Raw genomic sequence first — 18144 nt, forward strand, 5'->3', positions numbered from 1 at the left:
CCAGGGTTGCTGTTGCTTTGGGCAGGTGGGGCGGTGGTCCTGCCTGACAAGCACATGGCTGCCTCTTCACGATGCAACTTCTGACCTATTTTGAATGAAGGCAGGTGGGGTCAAACAACTGGCAACTCCCGGGTCTCATCCAGCCTCTTTGGCTCATCGGTTATCAGTGCAACTCCCCAAACCCTTGGCTAGAAGCAGGCATTTCAGGCAGCCGTGAAGGAGAGAAACAGAGGCAGCGAGAGAAAGGACAGGAGCCAGCGGGTGGGTCGTGGCCAATAATTAGGAGTAAGAGAATAATGGCGGGCCCTTGAAAGAAACTGGAAGGAAGCTCTGCGTGTGTGACCCCGCTTCTGCTCCCCTTCCCACGTTCCGTGCCATGCTTGCCCAAACTTTGGAAGTACAACAACCCCATAACCAGGCGCAGCCCAAAGTGCCTTGGCAACCTCCGCACCCCCTTCCCTCTTTATTAAGAGGGGTCTATACGTTTGAAGGACCTCGTTTCGTCCTGCCGAAAGCCGGCCCCTCCCACCCAGGGGCCCTCAGCCAATGAAAGGGCTGTTTCTGCCACTCGGCGCCCTTTTCTGCAGGGAGCCTCGCGCGGGCGGCGTGGCGCGAGGAAGGCAGCTCCCACCGGCCGCTGCAGTGCCACGCCGAGAGGCTCCGACTGCTGACGGACACCCGCCGGTGGCAGCTTCTGCCGCGGAGGAAGGGGCCGGGCGGCTCCCCGGGGAGTCCAGGGCAGGCGCCACTGAGGGCTCTCTGCCTCTTTCCGTGGGCCTGGGGTGGGGCGTCGAGGGGGGAAGCGAGTTCGACGTTTCCTCAGGGACAGGAGGCTCTCAACGGTTGGTTTGTAGGTTTCTTCTTCTGTTGGATTGTAATATGTATGGCCCATACCTGCCACTCTTGATGGAAGTTGGTTCCTCGTGGCGCCTTCTTTACCGGTTTGGGATATACCTTTAAAAAGGCACATTTCGAAGCGCCTTCTTCCCCTTGAATAATTCTGGGCCCCGCGGATTAAGGGTTGCTGGGACTACAGGCCCCAGAATTCTTTGAGCGGTGGGGAAACGGGCTTCAGATGTGTAGGGCGTCTGCAGCCCTCGTTGCCTTGAAGGCCCAAGGCGGTGGAAAGGTGAAATCCATTTTTAATACACAGCAGTGTAACAAAAATATCGCCACTTGACATGTAGAATTACAATGAAATAAAACCAGATACTACTGGCCTGGGGGGTAAAACAGTTTAAAATTATCTGTTTAGGATAGTTTAAAATGAAACTGGTATCCGAAATAGAAGCTGAATGAAGCTTTTTGGGTAGAAAATTAGCTGCTGTTCTTTTTCTGATAGTCACTTATTTTTGCTGAGTGGGTAAAAAGTTTACTTGCAGAACACAGTCTTTTGCCTTAATTTTGGCACATAGGTGCAGGTAGAAACTTGCCCTGTTGAATTTTGGCCTGTTAGCTGTTAAAGACCTTGGAACTCTACCCAGAACAACAATTAGGGTGTGTACTCAAGATTGCTTGCAGTACAATCCTATGCATGTCTACCCAGAAATAACTTGCATTGAGGGAAGTGGGATTTACTCCTAGGTACGTTTGTAAAGTAGTAACCAATCTATACTAAGGCTGAAATTCTAAACACAGTTTAGCAGTTCCCTTGTTCTCACAATCAGGATTGGAGCAAAGGTAGATTTTGGTTACCCTTTGATGTGTATTTGTTTAAAGCTAAGGATTTTGCTTCATGTTGGTGTTTGTGTGGTGCCATGGGGAGAAAGAGCAGGTATTTTGCATGAATGCAGAGTCAAAGGGTGTGATCTTGTTAGGAGTTGAGTATTAGGCATACTAATATGTACTCAAACCCCTCCATGTGGAAGTTTCTCAGCTGGGACTGGGTTGCTGCTTTCCTGTCTGCTTTAAGTTATATACATAATCCACAATAAGATGAAATAACATATGGTAAATACCCTTTCACTTTAAAACACAATGATAACCAGCAAGATTCCAGCTAAAATAGCTGTAAGATCCACAACAGTAAGATCCACCTACATGTCTACAAGAGTAAAAATGTTTTCATCTGGCACCAAAAAGTTATCACTGTTGGCACTAGGAAAGCTTTCCTTGGTTGGGGATATGATTCCACAAGGTTGCCACCAAAAACAGCTAGTTCTCTTGCTACCACCCTCTGGACTTCTGAAGGAGACACACAGAGAATGTGTGACTTGACCTGTGTAAGTGTAAAACTAGCACCTAGATCATGGGTAGGCAAACTAAGGCCCGGGGGCCGGATCCAACCCAATAGCCTTCTAAATCCAGCCCGCAGACGCTCCAGGAATCAGTGTGTTTTTACATGAGTAGAATGTGTCCTTTTATTTAAAATGCATCTCTGGGTTATTTGTGGGGCACAGAAATTCATTCATTCCCCCACCCCATATAGTCCAGCCCTCCACAAGGTCTGAGGGACAGTGGACCGGCCCCCTGCTGAAAAAGTGTGCTGACCTCTGTCCTAGATCTACATAATGGCTTATGAAAAGATAGGAGATGGCAAAGTTCTGGTTTCCCCAACTGAGAAAGGATATTGTGGCACCGGATAGCTCAGCTGGTAGAACATGAGACTCTTAATCTTACGGTTGTGGTTTGTGCCCCATGTTGGGCAAAAGTTTCCTGCATTGCAGGTTGGGTTTGATGACTTTCATGGTCCCTCCCAACTCTGATTCTATGGAGAAGTTGCATGAAAGCACAGCCGAAACAACCATGGGAGTGAAGCACCTTCCTTATGAAGAAAAGTTACAATATTTGGGGATTTTAGTTTTGAAGTAAGAAATCATGTAGTCAGCTGTGACAGGTCTATAGCATTATTGCTAAGGGAGAGAAAGCGGATTTAGAAGTTTTTATTCCTTTTACATAACAGAGCATTGTAGAATCATGGAGTATCAGCTCATAACATCAGCAATATACCATGACTGTTAGCAGCTGATGAAACTGGCAGATGATGCAGGATTGGCAAAAGAGAGACTTGTTTCATGTGGTGCACAATTAGTGTATAGAATTTATTGCTATAAAACGAGGTAGCGACTAGTTTAGATGGCTTTAAAAGGGGATTAGAAAACTGGATGAGATTTCCTTTGGCTACTAGTAATGATAGCTATGTGTGTGTGTGTGTGCGCGCACACACCCACCCTGTGGTTCAGAAGCAAGCATTATGCTACTGAACGCTGTTGCTGGGTAGCAGCAAGAGGAAAGAGATACTGTCATCATGTCCTGCTTGAGTTTCCAGAGGCATCTAGTTGGCCACTGTTGAAGAAATACTTCAAGAAGGCATATTTGTGTCATACTGGTCTTTTAAATCTTGGATGTAGGACCAACATCCACCAGCTGATGTTCTTTTGCATGCAAACTAAATAATGGGTTACCAGTTGAGGTTGCTGCAGGAGGATCCGTGCTGATATACAGCTGGGAGTAACATAGTAAGGCATATTAAGAGAGACATTTTCTGTGAAAGGTGATCCATTTACAACTGGGGCAACTTCTGATGACTTAAAGGAACAGAAAATTTCTGATGACTAATGCTTCAGATTAAGATACTCATCAGTTTGAAAAATGGTTTGTTTTTGGCTTAATTTGATGTCATATGGAGACTGTAACAAAATTCGATGTGTTTTGTTTTTTGCAAACTTTTTTCTGATTTCCAGTTGAAATATTATGCTTTTATACAGTTTAAAGAGTGATTTCACTCCCTTATTTACCATTTTTTATAAATTCCTGTCCTTTGTGGAAATGGTGAATTCTTAGCCACAAGACCACATAACACTGGTCTTGAAAGACCTACATTGCCTCCCAGTAAGTTTCTGAGCACAATTCAGTTTGTGCTGACCTTTAAAGCCCTAGTGTTGGTGCTGACCTTTAAAGCCCTAAACGGCCTTGGTCCTGTATACCTGAAGGAGCGTCTTCACTCCCATTGTTCAGCCCGGACACTGAGGTCCAGCGCCGAGGGCCTTCTGGCAGTTCCCTCACTGTGAGAAGCCAAGTTACAGGGAACCAGGCAGAGAGCCTTCTTGGTAGTGGGGCCCACCCTGTGGAACGCCCTCCCACCAGATGTCAAAGAGAACAACAACTATTCAACTTTTAGAAGACATCTGAAGGCAGCCCTGTTTAGGGAAGCTTTTAATATATGATGAATTATTGTATTTTAATGTTTTGTTGGAAGCTGCCCAGAGTGGCTGGGGAAACCCAGCCAGATGGGCGGGGTATAAATAATAAATTATTATTACTATATCATATTATTACTATATCATACTATATCATACTATATTAATCTGGCAAAACAGGGTTATTGTTTTGTTAATTAAATTCTCAGGTGTGTTTTTTTTTTGCTCTTGTTCCAGTGTAAAATGTATGCTATACCGAAGCAGCAAGGAATAATATATTTTTAAATAAGGGGTCAGGCGATCCACAAGTCCATATTTACTTGGTATAGTGACCCATTGTTTTATTATCAAATGAATTTTGGATGCCATGTCTTTGTCAGCTGTTGGTTTCATGCATTTTTATTTCAAGTTTGCCTGTTTTATAACTGCTACCTGGGACACCCAAGTAAACGTTTACTTAATGCTGCTATTATGTGGAATTTGTTGCAATATTTATAAAACTTCCAAAGTTATTCACAGTATTGTTTATGGGAATGTTAAGAACACACCAGCCATCTGATTGTACAAAATTGCTTTATAAGCTATAAAATGTTATTCTAGAAACATATGGTTACACAAGTAGTATTAAATACAATGGAGCATTAATATTTTTAATATTCACGATAAAGTTCATTTTAGCACGTAGCAGTGGCTTGTATTTGGCCAACAAGTTGGCCAGTGAGGCATTTGATGGTTGTCACACATGTACTAATGTATGTTCACATTAGTAGCTTGAAACTCAGTGAGGTCATTTGCATGGATATGCCTTCATGTGACCTTTATGGTTTCCTTTCCCCTACAACCCCTATGGAACTCCTGTGCATTACACGTTCACCTTCCATGCTCATCTGCACTCGTGTGATGACTACTAGTGTCTTTTCACATTGCAGTTTACTCTGCATCCAGTTTGCTAATTGGATGGCAGCTAGTCTGAGTAAAAACACATCCAACAGCAGTATTTGTCAAGGAACAACAGGATTGATATAGATTGTGGCTAAGGTTGTGTGAATTTGGCTTCCGGAGTTGGCAGTGGGGAGCGCATTGGATGTAGAGTAAGTGGTGATGTGAGCATACCCAGTCTGATTATTATTATTTATTATTTTATTTATTTCCCAAATATACTGCTTGATTGTAAGAAAACTCCTCTAAACAGTTATTAATACATAGGGCACAGATATTATTTCTTATTTTGACTAAGCAAATGTCAAATCACCTTTGGCTTAACTATTAACTGATCTTGTTGGCTGGTCCAGTGTAACTTTGGCACAAGGTGCTTTTACAGGGAGCACCTTGTGGTGAACTTTTACCAGATCTGCTGCCAAACTGTGGTTCCCAAGTGTTAAAATGCATGACTGGAGCTTTTCTAATGTTCAGGTACAAGTGTCTGTCCACACAGCGGTGTAATGTACCAACAGAACAAAAAGCTGTAAGTGGTATTCATATCAGTTAAGGATTAAAAGCAGAAATTATTTGGGGTTTACTTATAAAGCCTGCAACCCACTTGAACAGGCTTTGCGACCACAGCCCACAGGTTGGGAAACAGTTTTAAATGGTCCCTGAATTTTTGGGAGATCAGCACTCCCCCCCCCAAATGTAGATTTCAGACAGTGTTGGAATTTTTTTCATAGTAAGGTGCAACACACCTAACCCTGTAGACTGCTATGGAATGATAGAGTTCTGCTTAAAATCTATTAATATTTTAATTTTTGAACTGACTTGTTTACTGTGTATTTTAAAAATTGAAATTGACAATCTGTGTGTCCAAAGTCATTTGCCTCAGAATGGGGTATGAAAAGGTTTGCAGTATTGCTTGAGCAACTGATATGGTCAGTGTTGCAAGAGAAGAAGAACACAGGTATTAACAGTTCACAAGTTCTTCTACTTCATTCCTGACCATTTGGGCATATTGGAAAATCTTAAACACAATGTATTTATTCACTGAAGTAAAGCTAAAATAAGTCTTGGGGATTGCTGAGAGTATGATGGGGGAAAGTGCTGCAGTTTAAGAATATTCTTCAGCAGAATTATATGAAGGAAAACTTGCATAGCTATATCTTGTGCCTCAGGCTGCAGCCTTATTTTCAGGCATTACCACTAGTATTTTTAATTTTGTGCATTCTTTCTTAGGAGTCCCATTGAATTCATTGAGTCTTTCTTCCAAGATGACTTTAGGTTCATAGACATGATAGCTGCATCCTCAGAACTGTGTCTACCCCACAGAAATCTGGTGCCTGACAAAGTGGAAATTCTGCTGCCATGAGCCCTCCAGCTGCGAATCCCAAGATTCTGTATCGGAATTCCCGCCTTCTCCGTATGGTGTTCCTGCAGCTCCATCGGCAACAGAGAGCTGACTTATTTTGTGATGTTGTCCTACAAGCAGAAGGTAATACTTAAAGCTGGGAGGGTTTAAGTTAAGGGTGCTTTGCTTTCTAACAGAGTTGGGAATTCCCAGGTGCCTGGAAATTCCTGGCCAGCACTTCTGCTTTAAGGATCCAGCACCTAGAATTTTGACAGTGACTCCTAGAAATTTCAGGTATTTTTCAAGCTTAGACTGCATGGTTACCAAAAAGGAAACATCAGCAAGAATTAATTAATTATGTTTATGACCTATTGGATGTGATAGATGGATTTCCCAGAGCCTGTCCTCAGTGTCATAGGTCCTTTAGAAATGTAGGCAGCTTTCTTGCAATGAGTAGAACCCATTGGTCCATTTAACTCAGTAGTGTCTAAACTTAACTAACAGCAGCAGCCATGGACTTTTTGCATGCAAACCTGAGCCACCACTGGTTTTCTCTCCCAAAGCAGTTGGCATCAATTAAACTTGGTCTGCTGGTCACTGGATAGGTGTGCTTCCCTTCTGTTCTGCAGTCCCAGGACAGCTTAACTCTCCCATTGAAATCAAGGCTTTGCAGTGCTGAACTTCGGCTGGATTATGCCTAGAGTTCTTAACCATGTGCCTCTCCAGTGTAGTGGTGTTTTTATGATAGCAAATTGTTCTTTGTTTGTAAAATGCCTGCTCACAAACAAATGTGAGTACAAATCCACTGAGAACTTCTCCTAAGCAAACCCAGTTGAAACAAACAAGAGTATATGTGTACTGGGAAAAGTCTGTGTATGCTTATAAAAATGTATAGTACATCTTATGCTGTGAATTGCTTTTTGCTAGTGCTTAAGTGCCCTCAAAGCTGAGAGGGCAGAGAACAGGGTGAGCTAAAATAACTTATTTTTTCCAACCATTCTGTTCTTTATTTTAATTGTATCATATCCAGAAGGAATTGTGAAAATAAGTTTAACAGTTTTAAATGAACTGCTGAGACAGACTCATAAGCAGACTGATCGTAAAACTAAATGGTTTTATACTATAATATGCCTCAGTATGTAAGAAGGATTAAACAGTACAGCTCTATAATTAGTCGTGAGATAACACTTGGGGAATCTTAAGAAAAATGTTTATTTAGGGGCTGGAACACTTTGGGACCAACTTCTGTCCAGAGAGGGGCAAATATCTGGGTTTCTTTGTTGATACTGTTCCTGCTAACAATTGTGTTGTTTGCAGGGGAAGCTGTTCCAGCTCACTGTTGCATTCTATCAGCCTGCAGCCCTTTCTTCACAGAGCGTTTGGAGCGAGAAATGCCCCCCAAAGGACACAAGGTGGTGCTAGAGATCCGGGGGCTGAAAATTGGGACTTTACGTAAGCTGGTGGATTTCCTCTACACCTCTGAGATGGAGGTGTCCCGGGAAGAAGCCCAGGATGTTCTTGCAGCTGCACGGCAGCTTCAGGTGTCAGAGCTGGAGTCACTTCATCTAGAGGGAGGAAAGTTGGTCAAAAAATCCCTGGGCCCTCGATTAAATCGGGATTGCCTACAGCTATCTAGTCCATTATCCATCCCAGAGTTAACGCTGTTGCAGTCTCCCCCTGCCTGCAGTGGTAGTTCCTTGACGTCATGGCTGTCTTCAAATATGCAGCACACTGTAGTGAAAGTTCCATGCACCAAGGAAATGGATAACAATAGCAGCATTGTCCAGAAAGCTGTCAAGAAGGAAAAACCAGAAGCATTGACGAGTGGGAATGAAGACCAGATGCCTAAAGATCCAGCAGTTACCGCCGAGCCCCTTAGAACTAAAGTTAAAAAACGTCTTACAGGCATGGGAAAGAATATATTAGGCAATAATGAGCATGACAGTTTGCGGACACAGGATGGGACTGGTGATAGCCAAGCTACAACCAGCTTGCAAGAGTCAAAAAAGATTAAGCTCAGCCGCTCAAAGCTCCCCTCATCACCTTTGCCTGTACCATGTGCTATCAAAGACACTGTGGAATCCAGCAAACCCTCAAGGTCCAGCAGACGTCACTGGAGGCAGAAAAGTCTTCCGATCAAAGATGAGCAGAAAGAAGCAGAAGATAGCCATTTGTATGGTTTCTGGAGCCCGCCTCTCCCTCCAGAGGCTGCTAAGAGCAGAAAGCGCAACGCCAGTGAACCTTGTGTTAGCTGTCCCCAAAATGCAGGGCAGATTGGCCGGGTAAGGCTCAGAAAAGTTATCAATGGCAGCTGCTGGGAGGTGGTGCAGGAATCTCCCTCAGCTCAGGCCACCAGGCCAGCAAACTCTATGAAAGAGGAGGGCTCTCGATCTCCGCCCAGGTATCCTGAGCCGGAAGGAGTAGATGCACAACAGTCAGTCACCTCAACTAGATGTCTGCCAACAAAAATACAAAGTCCACCTCTTAATGAGAAGAACCTGGGAGAACAAGCTGAGAACAAGGTATCCTTGGAAGATGGAGACCCTTATAAATTGGATCTGTTTCTGCTAGACCATCTGACTGAGGATGTGCAGTATGACAAGCTGGTTTCAGCTGGTGAGTTGGAACACATGCTTGATATGTTTCTGGCAGATGATGGTGATGCTGTTGAGGAGCCTCAAGAGACCACTATTCCTGAAGGCATGAATATTTTATGGCCTGCACCAGGAGCAAATGAGTGTCCACTAGAATGTGCTGAAGTTGAAAGAAAAGATATGTGCTCTCCAGAAGTCTCTGACTGTCCTCCGTGGGTCAAGACCCAAAACAGTCTCCTAAAAGGGGAACTGGAGGCTGTTGACATGAAGATCAGCAGAGAAGCTCATGGCTCAGCAAATGGGAGACCCTTGCTAGACCCTGTTTCCAGCTACTTTCCATTTGTGAAGTCTGAAACCAGCAGTGACTGTTTTACCTGGTACAAACCAGCTTCTCCCCAACTGGATGATTGGACAGCTCAGCATCAACTGTCCCTGTCAGAGAATATGCCTGCAAACCTTGGTGATCCTTTGCCCATCACTTTGGCAGACAATGAAGACCGGGGTTTTTTGTCCTATGAAGTGGGTATCTGTGGCGTCGAAACACAGCTCCATGCTCAGACATTGCAGAAGAGCCCTTTGCAACACCACTTGAGCTATAAGGTGCCTCCATGCTTGGAAGAGGAAGAGATAGATGTCGGTGGGGTAGACGAACTCTTGGTTAGCATCGAATGCGTCAGGCCAGACCCCTCTCCGGTGTCCGAAACCGAGGTGGATGTTGTGAACTAGTGAATGCAGACCATGGGAAGGAGTTGCCTTGACTACCCAGGGGCTGTGAGGGGTCAGGCCTGATGTCAAAAGGTCTGCTGGTCAGGCTAAGAAGGGCCCACTGCTACCCTGCTCACCTCGGTGCCAATAGGATCCCATCGGGCATTGCTGCTGCTACTTGCTACCATTGCCATTGGCTCATTATCCCTCTCCCTGGGTGTATTTATCCTGGAGGCAACAGCACTTGTGGTTAAAGGGGAGCCTCAAGCCTCTGGTGGGCAGCTGCTATGCCAAGTCTCCCCAAATGCAAAGTATGTGGGGACCTTGGGGGACATTCAGCATCATGGCTGCCTGCTGCAGGTCAAAACTGAACTGAGACTTGGCTGAGACGTCTTCCCAACTGAAAGTGGGAAGCCTGCTTGGGGATGAGTGTGTGACACAGTAAGCAGCAACGCCATGCCTCATCCCCGTCACCTCTCTCTTGTGACCATCTGGACTGTTGGACTTCCTTGGTGTGGTGGTAATGGTGAGCTGCAGTGCACCCTTTAACTTAGCTCTCTCCCCTGGTTTTGCTTTCTCGCTTGCCCAGTGCAGTGCACTTCTGATTTCAGCCTGCCATGGCCTCTCTCCCACACATGACCACCCACTCCCTCATCGACACAGGTGGCGATGTCAGCCTTCCTGTGACGCCTGCCAGGACAGAGAACTCAGCTGCTGAACTGAGCCTCCCCATTGCCAGGCTGCCCTGCTTGAAAAGGTGGAGAATAAAAAACTAACACGCACTGCCATGAGAGGAGAGGAGGGTGCCTCAAAGTAGGGGCAGCATCACCATGTCAAGCTCTCATAAAAGTCTGGCCCTGTGTGGGATACTTTGGTGCTACACTTAAAATCCTTGATGGGGCTGCGGTAAACAAATACATTAGTAGTATCTTACAGTGCTTTTGGAGTGCCGAGGGAAAAGTGCCCCCCCCCGGGAATTCCAAATGGTAGGGGGGGTTATTTTACTATCATCACCCCCTCAGCCTTATCTAATCATGACTGTTACGTTTGTAACTCTGTTTTCTGTACAGTGCAGGCTGGCAGGATTCCTGGTCTGCTTTATAGGATAGGTAGAAGCTAGAAACTAAAAAACTGAAACATCTAGTAGTGGTTCTGTCATAAAGTAAGGAAATGTTAATGGTGGGGAAAGTCTTTCTCATGCACTAAAACTGCACATGAGCACGGTCTGTTTCAGTTCTATGTATAGCAGGAGGGCCACCAGTCCCCCCCCCCCAATAATGAAGGAGGGTATAGCTGCCCAAGGTGAACAAAAAGGGCTTTCTAAATACACAGGAAGTGTGGCACTCACAATTCAGTGAACAAAGTCAGTTGTGCATTCTAGGGTAACCAGAGAGTAACTGTGTTCTCAGTGACTCAAACTTATAGTTTGTTTGTGGCTTTAATCTTAATTTTTAATGGTAGGCAGCTAAAGCAACTTTTAGGCCTTGATCCCTGCCCCACCCTCTTAAAACCCAGTCTGGTGAACAGTTACACCAGCAGCACAACTTGGGAGTAGAAGGGACTTTACAACACTGGAGAAGACATGGGTGGTGGCCTACTGTTCCCACCAGCTGTGTGCACACATCAAACACTTTATCACAAAGGTCACACTGGAGCTAGAAACAGCAGCATGACTTTTGCTGATGCCTCTCACTGCATCTGCTGTCCTTTTGAGTGGGTGCTCTTTGGGCTGCATTGCAAAAGCTCAGGGCATTTATTGGAGCAGCTGCCTGGAAATGTTAAAAGCCCCTTCAAGGCTGTCTTTTCACTACTTCCGGTGGGACCGACCACTTTCACTGGCTATTAATGCTGGCTAACCGTCTGTGGAAGCTGATTTAGTAAACAGTTACATGCCCTGCTGATTTTATTTTGTACAGAGATGGCTCTCCAAAGTCTAATAACAGGTTAAATCACTTGTTTTACATTCAAACCATTTCCCTTGTTTACAGCTTATTCAAGGAGAGGTGTATTCAAGTGCAGTGACCCATGCCTCCATGACGCTGTGCCAACTACTTCCTTTTGATAGCCCAAAGCTCTCATTGTACAGAAAACAATCTGAAGAGTAGATGGCACAAAGGCCATAAGAAATGTTGAGTTGTGACTTTGTTCAATTAAAGTTCCTATATTTCCCCCCCGAGTTGTCTTTATTTTGTTTAAACTTAGGCAGCTTATGGTTTAGTTGCAGCACTGGTAGAAAAGAAACAAATTGCACACAAGAAGCTTGTTAGAAACAGGATGAGGGAAAAGCTGATATTACAGAAGAATCATCATCTAGAAAGGAAGTTACTGCAGGATATATAGGCAGATCATGACACCAGATTTGGTGCTTTCAGGCTAGAACAAAATGGAAAGAAAGGGCTCCAGAGATTTACAAATGACATCCTTTTTGCAGTTAATGAATGAGATAATAAAGCATACTGAATGTTAAGGTACCGGTAGGTTTGCAAAAACCCTGTGCAGTTGCACAGGATTGTGATAGCAGTGGCAAGTCCTCCTAGCTTCCAACACCTAAGACATGCCACACTGATTTTTATGCTGCTTAAGGAAAGATAAGGGCTTCACTACTGAAGGGCAACTGCACAGGATCCAGAAGAACCACTTTTATTTAGGGGCTTGTCCACATTTATTGCTTACCCCATACTTTCTAAACACGGTTCTGTTTGCCCCACCACTTTCCCCAGGAAAACCTGTTTAGTGCCAAATTGGAACAAACATCAACCTGCAGAAAACTCAATTGATGACAGGTTTTTTCCAGGGGAAACAGCAGGACAAGTGGAAGTGTAGATGGGGCCTTAGTGAAGCTGTAGCACATGCTGCACTAAGGTTTGTCTAGCCAGATGCTGTCCTAACTGAACAGAATTAAGAAATATATAAGAATTAAGAAAGTATAAGGCACGACAACAGTTAAAGCTTTATTGAAAAACAATATTTGACCATCCCCAAATGACTTAACAAAGCAAAACGGTAAAGGGATCAGGAAACAAGCAGCTGGTACGTTCTTCCTTTCGTGGAGGAGGGGCAGCAGCTTCAGAGATGCGACTGGAGTTTCATTATTTACCCCACTTAATCATATCCCATCATGGATGCTCCACCTCTCACACAGGACGAAGTGTTCATCGGCTGTGCTAGATGCAAGGACAGACAGCCACTAGCCACAGATCTTGCTCAGTAGAAAGCAAGCTAATACACCATTCATATACTATGCTGAGTAGCTGTGGGGGGTATGCTCTTGATTTCACCCCCTTCCCTTTCTCAGGAGATGCCAGCACAGATGGATAGCACAGCTATGATCCAAGATTCCCAGAGCTGAAAGGGAGGGGGCACCCTTTCCCCCTCCCTTGCTGCCACCTCTACACCCATATGTAATTAGGCCAGTGGCTGCATCCTGCCAACCTGTGCTGTAGGTGATAGTGTACAAGACAGATGGATGGATGAGCAGTCCTCGAAGTATGTGACTTAATGATGGGAGCAGTTAATTTGCCTTTCTTCCCAATTCATCCTCTACCCAGGGGGAGACAACAACAGAGAGACCACAAAAGAATGACTAGCTTTTAGTCCTATTTCTTGCTCCAGGCAGTAATCATTTAAAACTACACAGGAATTGGAGTGGTGGTGGTGGTGAGGCCAGTCCAATAAGGCACTGATGTCCACCAGATCTCGGAAAATATGGCTGCTACATTGTACAAACCTACCATTGGTAATCCTGCCCAGTTGTTTGCTTTATTCTAGGTTGCCCTTCAGCATTTCAACCACCTTGTTTGGTTCGGGAAACTTGAGCTTCCGTGGTGGCCCTTTCTTGAGGCCGCTCCATAACTCCACCTCTAAAAAACCCAATAAAGACAAAATCAATAAAGATAGAAGACAACTCACCAGCAGCTTTTCTATTGTGTTACTTCCAGTCAGCCACAAGCACGTAGCCAAGACGTCATGTCCCTCTGCTGGCTTGTAGGTAGGGTTGTGTGCATTCATTAAACTATTGGTTGCTCTCACAAATAACTGGACATAGCAGTAGCTGAGCAAGTTACATCTCCAGTTGCCCAAGATCTCACACGTTGAGCCAGTTCTACAGCTGAGCTTGTGTGTGGAGTGGTGGAAAGAGAAACCGAATCTACCGGACCACTGGGCTAAAGCTTGATCAAAGAGCTGCTACATAGGTCTTGCCAAACATTCAGCCCAGTGTCCTGCTCCAGTTCAGAGAAACCCTGTGAGCAAGGCTCCAGGTGATAACTGGAGCAGCTAATAGTGCTGAAAGTTGTGCAAGCCACCTCTCTTGGCACTGCCTGCCCACTCATCTTCCAGCAGCAACTAGCTTCTTGGACTTGCAGCAGCAAAGGGGAGTAAGGGATAAATAAGCAGGTAGAAAGCACAACAGAACTGGAAGGGGAACCTCAGAATATGGCTATGGTATCTGGTTGAAACCTCAGCTAGCCCAGCTTTTTGATACGCTAGAGAGAATGACCTGGAAGTAGGTAAGTCAGGGGTGGGGAACTGTGGCCTTCCAGATGTTGTTAAGACTTCAGCCACTCTGGCCCATGGTCTGGGATTATGGGATTTTAGCCCAGCAACATCTGGTGGGCATGGATTGTCCACATCTGGTTTCCTTTTTATGCCAGCACACCCACTCTCTGTACTGTCACTGTTGAAGGTTGGAGGAGTATTTACTGAATCCATCAAATCTAATAAACTTACACAGGCACCAGAAAATAACCATTTCACCTGGGGTGGGGGGGTCTGGCAATTATTAGATCCTGCCACCAAACAGTTACAACATTATCAGACACATTCTTAAGCAGACAAAGACTACAGATAAAACATCTGACCCCCTCACCCCACTCCCGAAACAGGCAACCCATCCTAACAAAAAAAACACAACCCTCAAATTTAAAACTAATTAAAAATTAGGAGAAGCAGAGGATTTTGGTTGGTGCTAAGTGGTGCCCTCAGATGTCACACTAGGGATCCCAGCAATAAGATGTTCAGCTGCTGATGTTTCAGCCTCAAATTTCTAGTTATGTACATTCTGATGCGTACATACAGGGAACCACAGCTACTATTTATGGTCACACAGCCATCCCCCACCCCCAAATTCTATGGCACAAACCACAGCTGGGGAGAGATACAGAGTGTTTTCTGATTTGCAGTGGGATATGGAGAAGAGCACAAGGCAGCCTAATTGCTTTTTGTACTTGGGGCACCCTTATGGCTTGGTGAGTGGATTTGTGAACATCCGGTCACACATATTCTAGGCAGATAAAAACTACACCAAGAACTCACTGCCGAAGGTTTCTCTACCAAGCTATATTTGGGGTATCACTAACCCCAAATAGATACGGCAACTCCAGGAAGGTCCCTACTGTCTCTCACGGAAAAGCCTCCCTTGAAAGCACTTACTGGTGCCATCTTCTTTCCACAAAGCAACCTCAAAGCTATTCCTGCGCGGTTTCTCAGGGTTCACGATCACCACGATGTCAGGAAAGGTCTGGTGCAGTGCCTCGCTGACTGCATTGGCACTGCGCCCATAGACTCGTCAGCTTTTACTGTGGAATGAAGAAAAGCTTTCAGAGAACCACCTGAACTGTGATTTGAAAGTCTCTGTTGAACCCATTCAGGCCCAAAGCAATGAATGGTTTGACTACGTGGAAGAAAGCACAACCCCACCAGTGTTCAGAGAGTTCAGCCCAAACTTCCCATTCCGTTTTCTACTTCATAGGAGAGATGCAGCATTTAGGGATGAGATTTCCTGTTCAAAAAATGTGTTCTTACTAGAGCTGTGGCAATACTCAGTTAAAAAATAATCAATTATAAATTTGGTGTGTGTGTGTGTGTATAAAAACCACCTGTGATTAAATCTGCTGACCAATTAAACTTTTAATACTAGTTCTGATACCAGTTTGCTTGGTGCCTACTGTATTGTCACTTGCATCTGTAGATGCAATTTTAGTCATACCACATTTATAATTTTAGGGCGTTTAGTTTTGTATGAACATTTGAATGGTTTTACTCTTTTTTTTTTAAACCATCCAGGGAATTGGATTCAAGGGTGATATAATAATTACTTATAAAGAAATAAATAAACAGCCACAGATTGCAAACAACACCTAAAGAGAGTTATTTCCTCCCAGATAAAGAAAAAGGAGGAAATAATACTTCTACACATACATTATTTAAAACAAAAGCAAAAAAGGTGTCTCTTTCTTTTGGAACCATTTCTCCCCTCAGATGCAAATGTATGTAGATTTAATGAATTAAAACTAAAATAATTAATATACTTAAGGGTCGCATCCAGTACCATCAGTGTGCTAGCAGTTTTCACTCTCTCTTTCAATGCTGGGCAACAGGTCTGCTGGTGGAACTGCCTCTCATGAATGAAATGTCACAAAACTACCATTACTATTTCTGTCCTTAGGAATTGTATCTGCAGGTGCAAGTCGTTCACTTATTGTACTTCTTGTGCAAAAGGACCCACTATCAGAGCAAATTCAACACTGGCTCACTTTAGGATTGTGCTGGGTGCAACCCCAAGATTTCTTCTCCCAGGCAGCAGCCAGCTCTACCCAGGAATCCCTTCTAGAAAGCAAAATGCATGAAACAACCTATGGGGGTACCATTCTTAGTCAGATGATGCAAGTAACGGGCAGGTACACACCAATGCTCAATGATCACACGAAAGCCCAATTCTTCATCCTTCTTCGGTTTCTTGGGCGATTCCTCAGCAACATTCATCTCCACTCCTTCAGATGCTGCAGTCTTGGCCCGAGGTGCCTCTGCCTTCCTCTTCCTCCCTTTGGGGGCCATTCTACTACAAAAGAAAACACAGGAGGGTAGGAAAAATAATGCCCCACTCGCCCGCACATCTCAATGCATGTGGCCGGCCTTCCTAAGAGGAACAGCCAAGAAGATGCAACTCCTTTGGTTTGCTTTTGCTGCCTTATACCAAATCAGATTATGATGCATCTAGCTTAGTATTGTCCAAAGGGAAGGATAGATCTTCCGCATGCAAAATACTGCATGCATGCATGCAAGTAAGCAAGTAAGTAAACAAGCAAACTGAGCCTTTCTGCAAAGAACATTATAGTATCAATCCTGACAAAGTAAAAGATCCTAATGCCATAAGGAGGACACTAGAAAGGCTTAAGTCTTAAGCATTTAGAAATTGGGTTATCAATTCTCTTGCAAAACACAGGAAAATCTATGGAGGTTGATTTACGTTTACACACTTTCAAGCAAAGAGAATACGAGCCTGTAAACCAATATTCTTAAAAACCTTTTTAATTAGTTAGTTACACAGGGTGGGGTGGGGAGAAAGTGAAAAGCAGCTTTTACTGTACGTACTTGCAAACCGCCCAGAGAACTTTTCTGTTAATGGGCGGCATATAAATACTGAAATTTAAAAGAAAAGTATTAGGAGAGCTGGTTATCCCGAAGAAGCGAAGATAACGGCAAAAATATACCCCCCCCCCAAAAAAAAGGGCGCCAAAAAAATCCAACTAGAGGAGGAAAAAGCAACAGCAGTTAACCAGAGCGGCAGGCAGGATGAAGCCAAACAGCACGAAGCGTATCCCATCGTTGGAGAGACCGAAACAAAAGTGATAAGAGAGCCAGATTGCAAAAATTCTGGATAGAGACTCCTACCGTTGCACAAGCGAGCAATTTCCCCGGGCCTTTCTTCTTTCTTGCAAACGGCGCTCCAGCCCACGCGCAGCAAGAGGACGACAAAGGAAATTACACTGCGGCACCAACCACGTGCGCCGATGATGGGAGGGGAGACCCGGGAATATTAACGCTAAAGTCAGGAAAGTCACAAAGCAGCAGTCTCCTAGCTGGCCAGTTCAGCAAATGGGGCGCCCTCTGAGGCTGCCAGCCTTTGCTATCAAAATTTTTTGTTTTGATGAAAGAATAGCAATCGCAGGACTTTTAACCGTCCCCCCCCCCCGTTCAAAGAGGTTTTGCAAGGTGGTTGCTACCACTTACACAAGCCCCTCTGCAAATCGCGACGAAGTTCTGCAGCAGCCAATCCCGGCTCGCTCCCGATCCTGGCTTCTAAGGTAGCGTCGCTGGTTTAGGATTTCGCTGCGATTCCCCGCTTAGTACTGATCGTGGGCAACCAGATTCCTTTTCATGCGATGAAGCAGTGGAAACATCCGCTGCACCATGCTGGGTTGGTTCTTCTACAAAAGATCACTTAATGCGGATGATCCCTATGCATGAGTTTTAAATATAGAGGGCCCCCCCTATCTATTCCGTTATGCTAATTGAAGGTATAAAGAGCGTGGCAGGGCGCAGGAAGTTGAGTCATAAACGCTACTGTTTTGCACTGTTTCGAAGTCACATCGCTATTACCATATAAAGCTGGCTGTATATTCTAGTAAATAGGCATCAGCTAGGTATT

At 44.6% G+C, this 18144-nt stretch overlaps 2 protein-coding genes across 5 annotated transcripts; one reads left to right on the forward strand and one right to left on the reverse strand.

Annotated features, from left to right (window-relative positions):
* Positions 1–655: 655 nt before the first annotated feature.
* BTBD18 (BTB domain containing 18) lies at positions 656–11885 on the forward strand. Of its 4 annotated transcripts, none has more exons than XM_079967494.1 (3): positions 656–850; positions 6399–6561; positions 7735–11885. In XM_079967494.1, exons 2-3 carry the CDS (start codon positions 6435–6437, stop codon positions 9735–9737), a joined length of 2130 nt encoding a protein of 709 aa, XP_079823620.1. In that variant the 5' UTR covers positions 656–850; positions 6399–6434; the 3' UTR covers positions 9738–11885. The 4 variants fall into 4 exon arrangements, with proteins under 4 accessions (XP_079823620.1, XP_079823617.1, XP_079823618.1 ...); XM_079967491.1 differs by having other exon boundaries at positions 656–842; positions 6306–6561; XM_079967492.1 differs by having other exon boundaries at positions 656–842; positions 6341–6561.
* Positions 11886–12654: 769 nt separating this feature from the next.
* On the reverse strand, positions 12655–17490 carry SELENOH (selenoprotein H). The gene is made up of 5 exons (XM_079967768.1): positions 17384–17490; positions 16402–16554; positions 15147–15292; positions 13448–13576; positions 12655–12880 (listed from the first exon to the last, which is right to left on the reverse strand). The coding sequence occupies exons 2-4, from the start codon at positions 16548–16550 to the stop codon at positions 13476–13478; spliced, it is 396 nt and encodes a 131-aa protein (XP_079823894.1). The 5' UTR covers positions 16551–16554; positions 17384–17490; the 3' UTR covers positions 12655–12880; positions 13448–13475.
* Positions 17491–18144: the final 654 nt, after the last annotated feature.

Source organism: Podarcis cretensis, assembly GCF_951804945.1.
Source record: "Podarcis cretensis genome assembly, chromosome: 1".
Classification (NCBI taxonomy): Eukaryota; Metazoa; Chordata; class Lepidosauria; order Squamata; family Lacertidae; genus Podarcis; species Podarcis cretensis.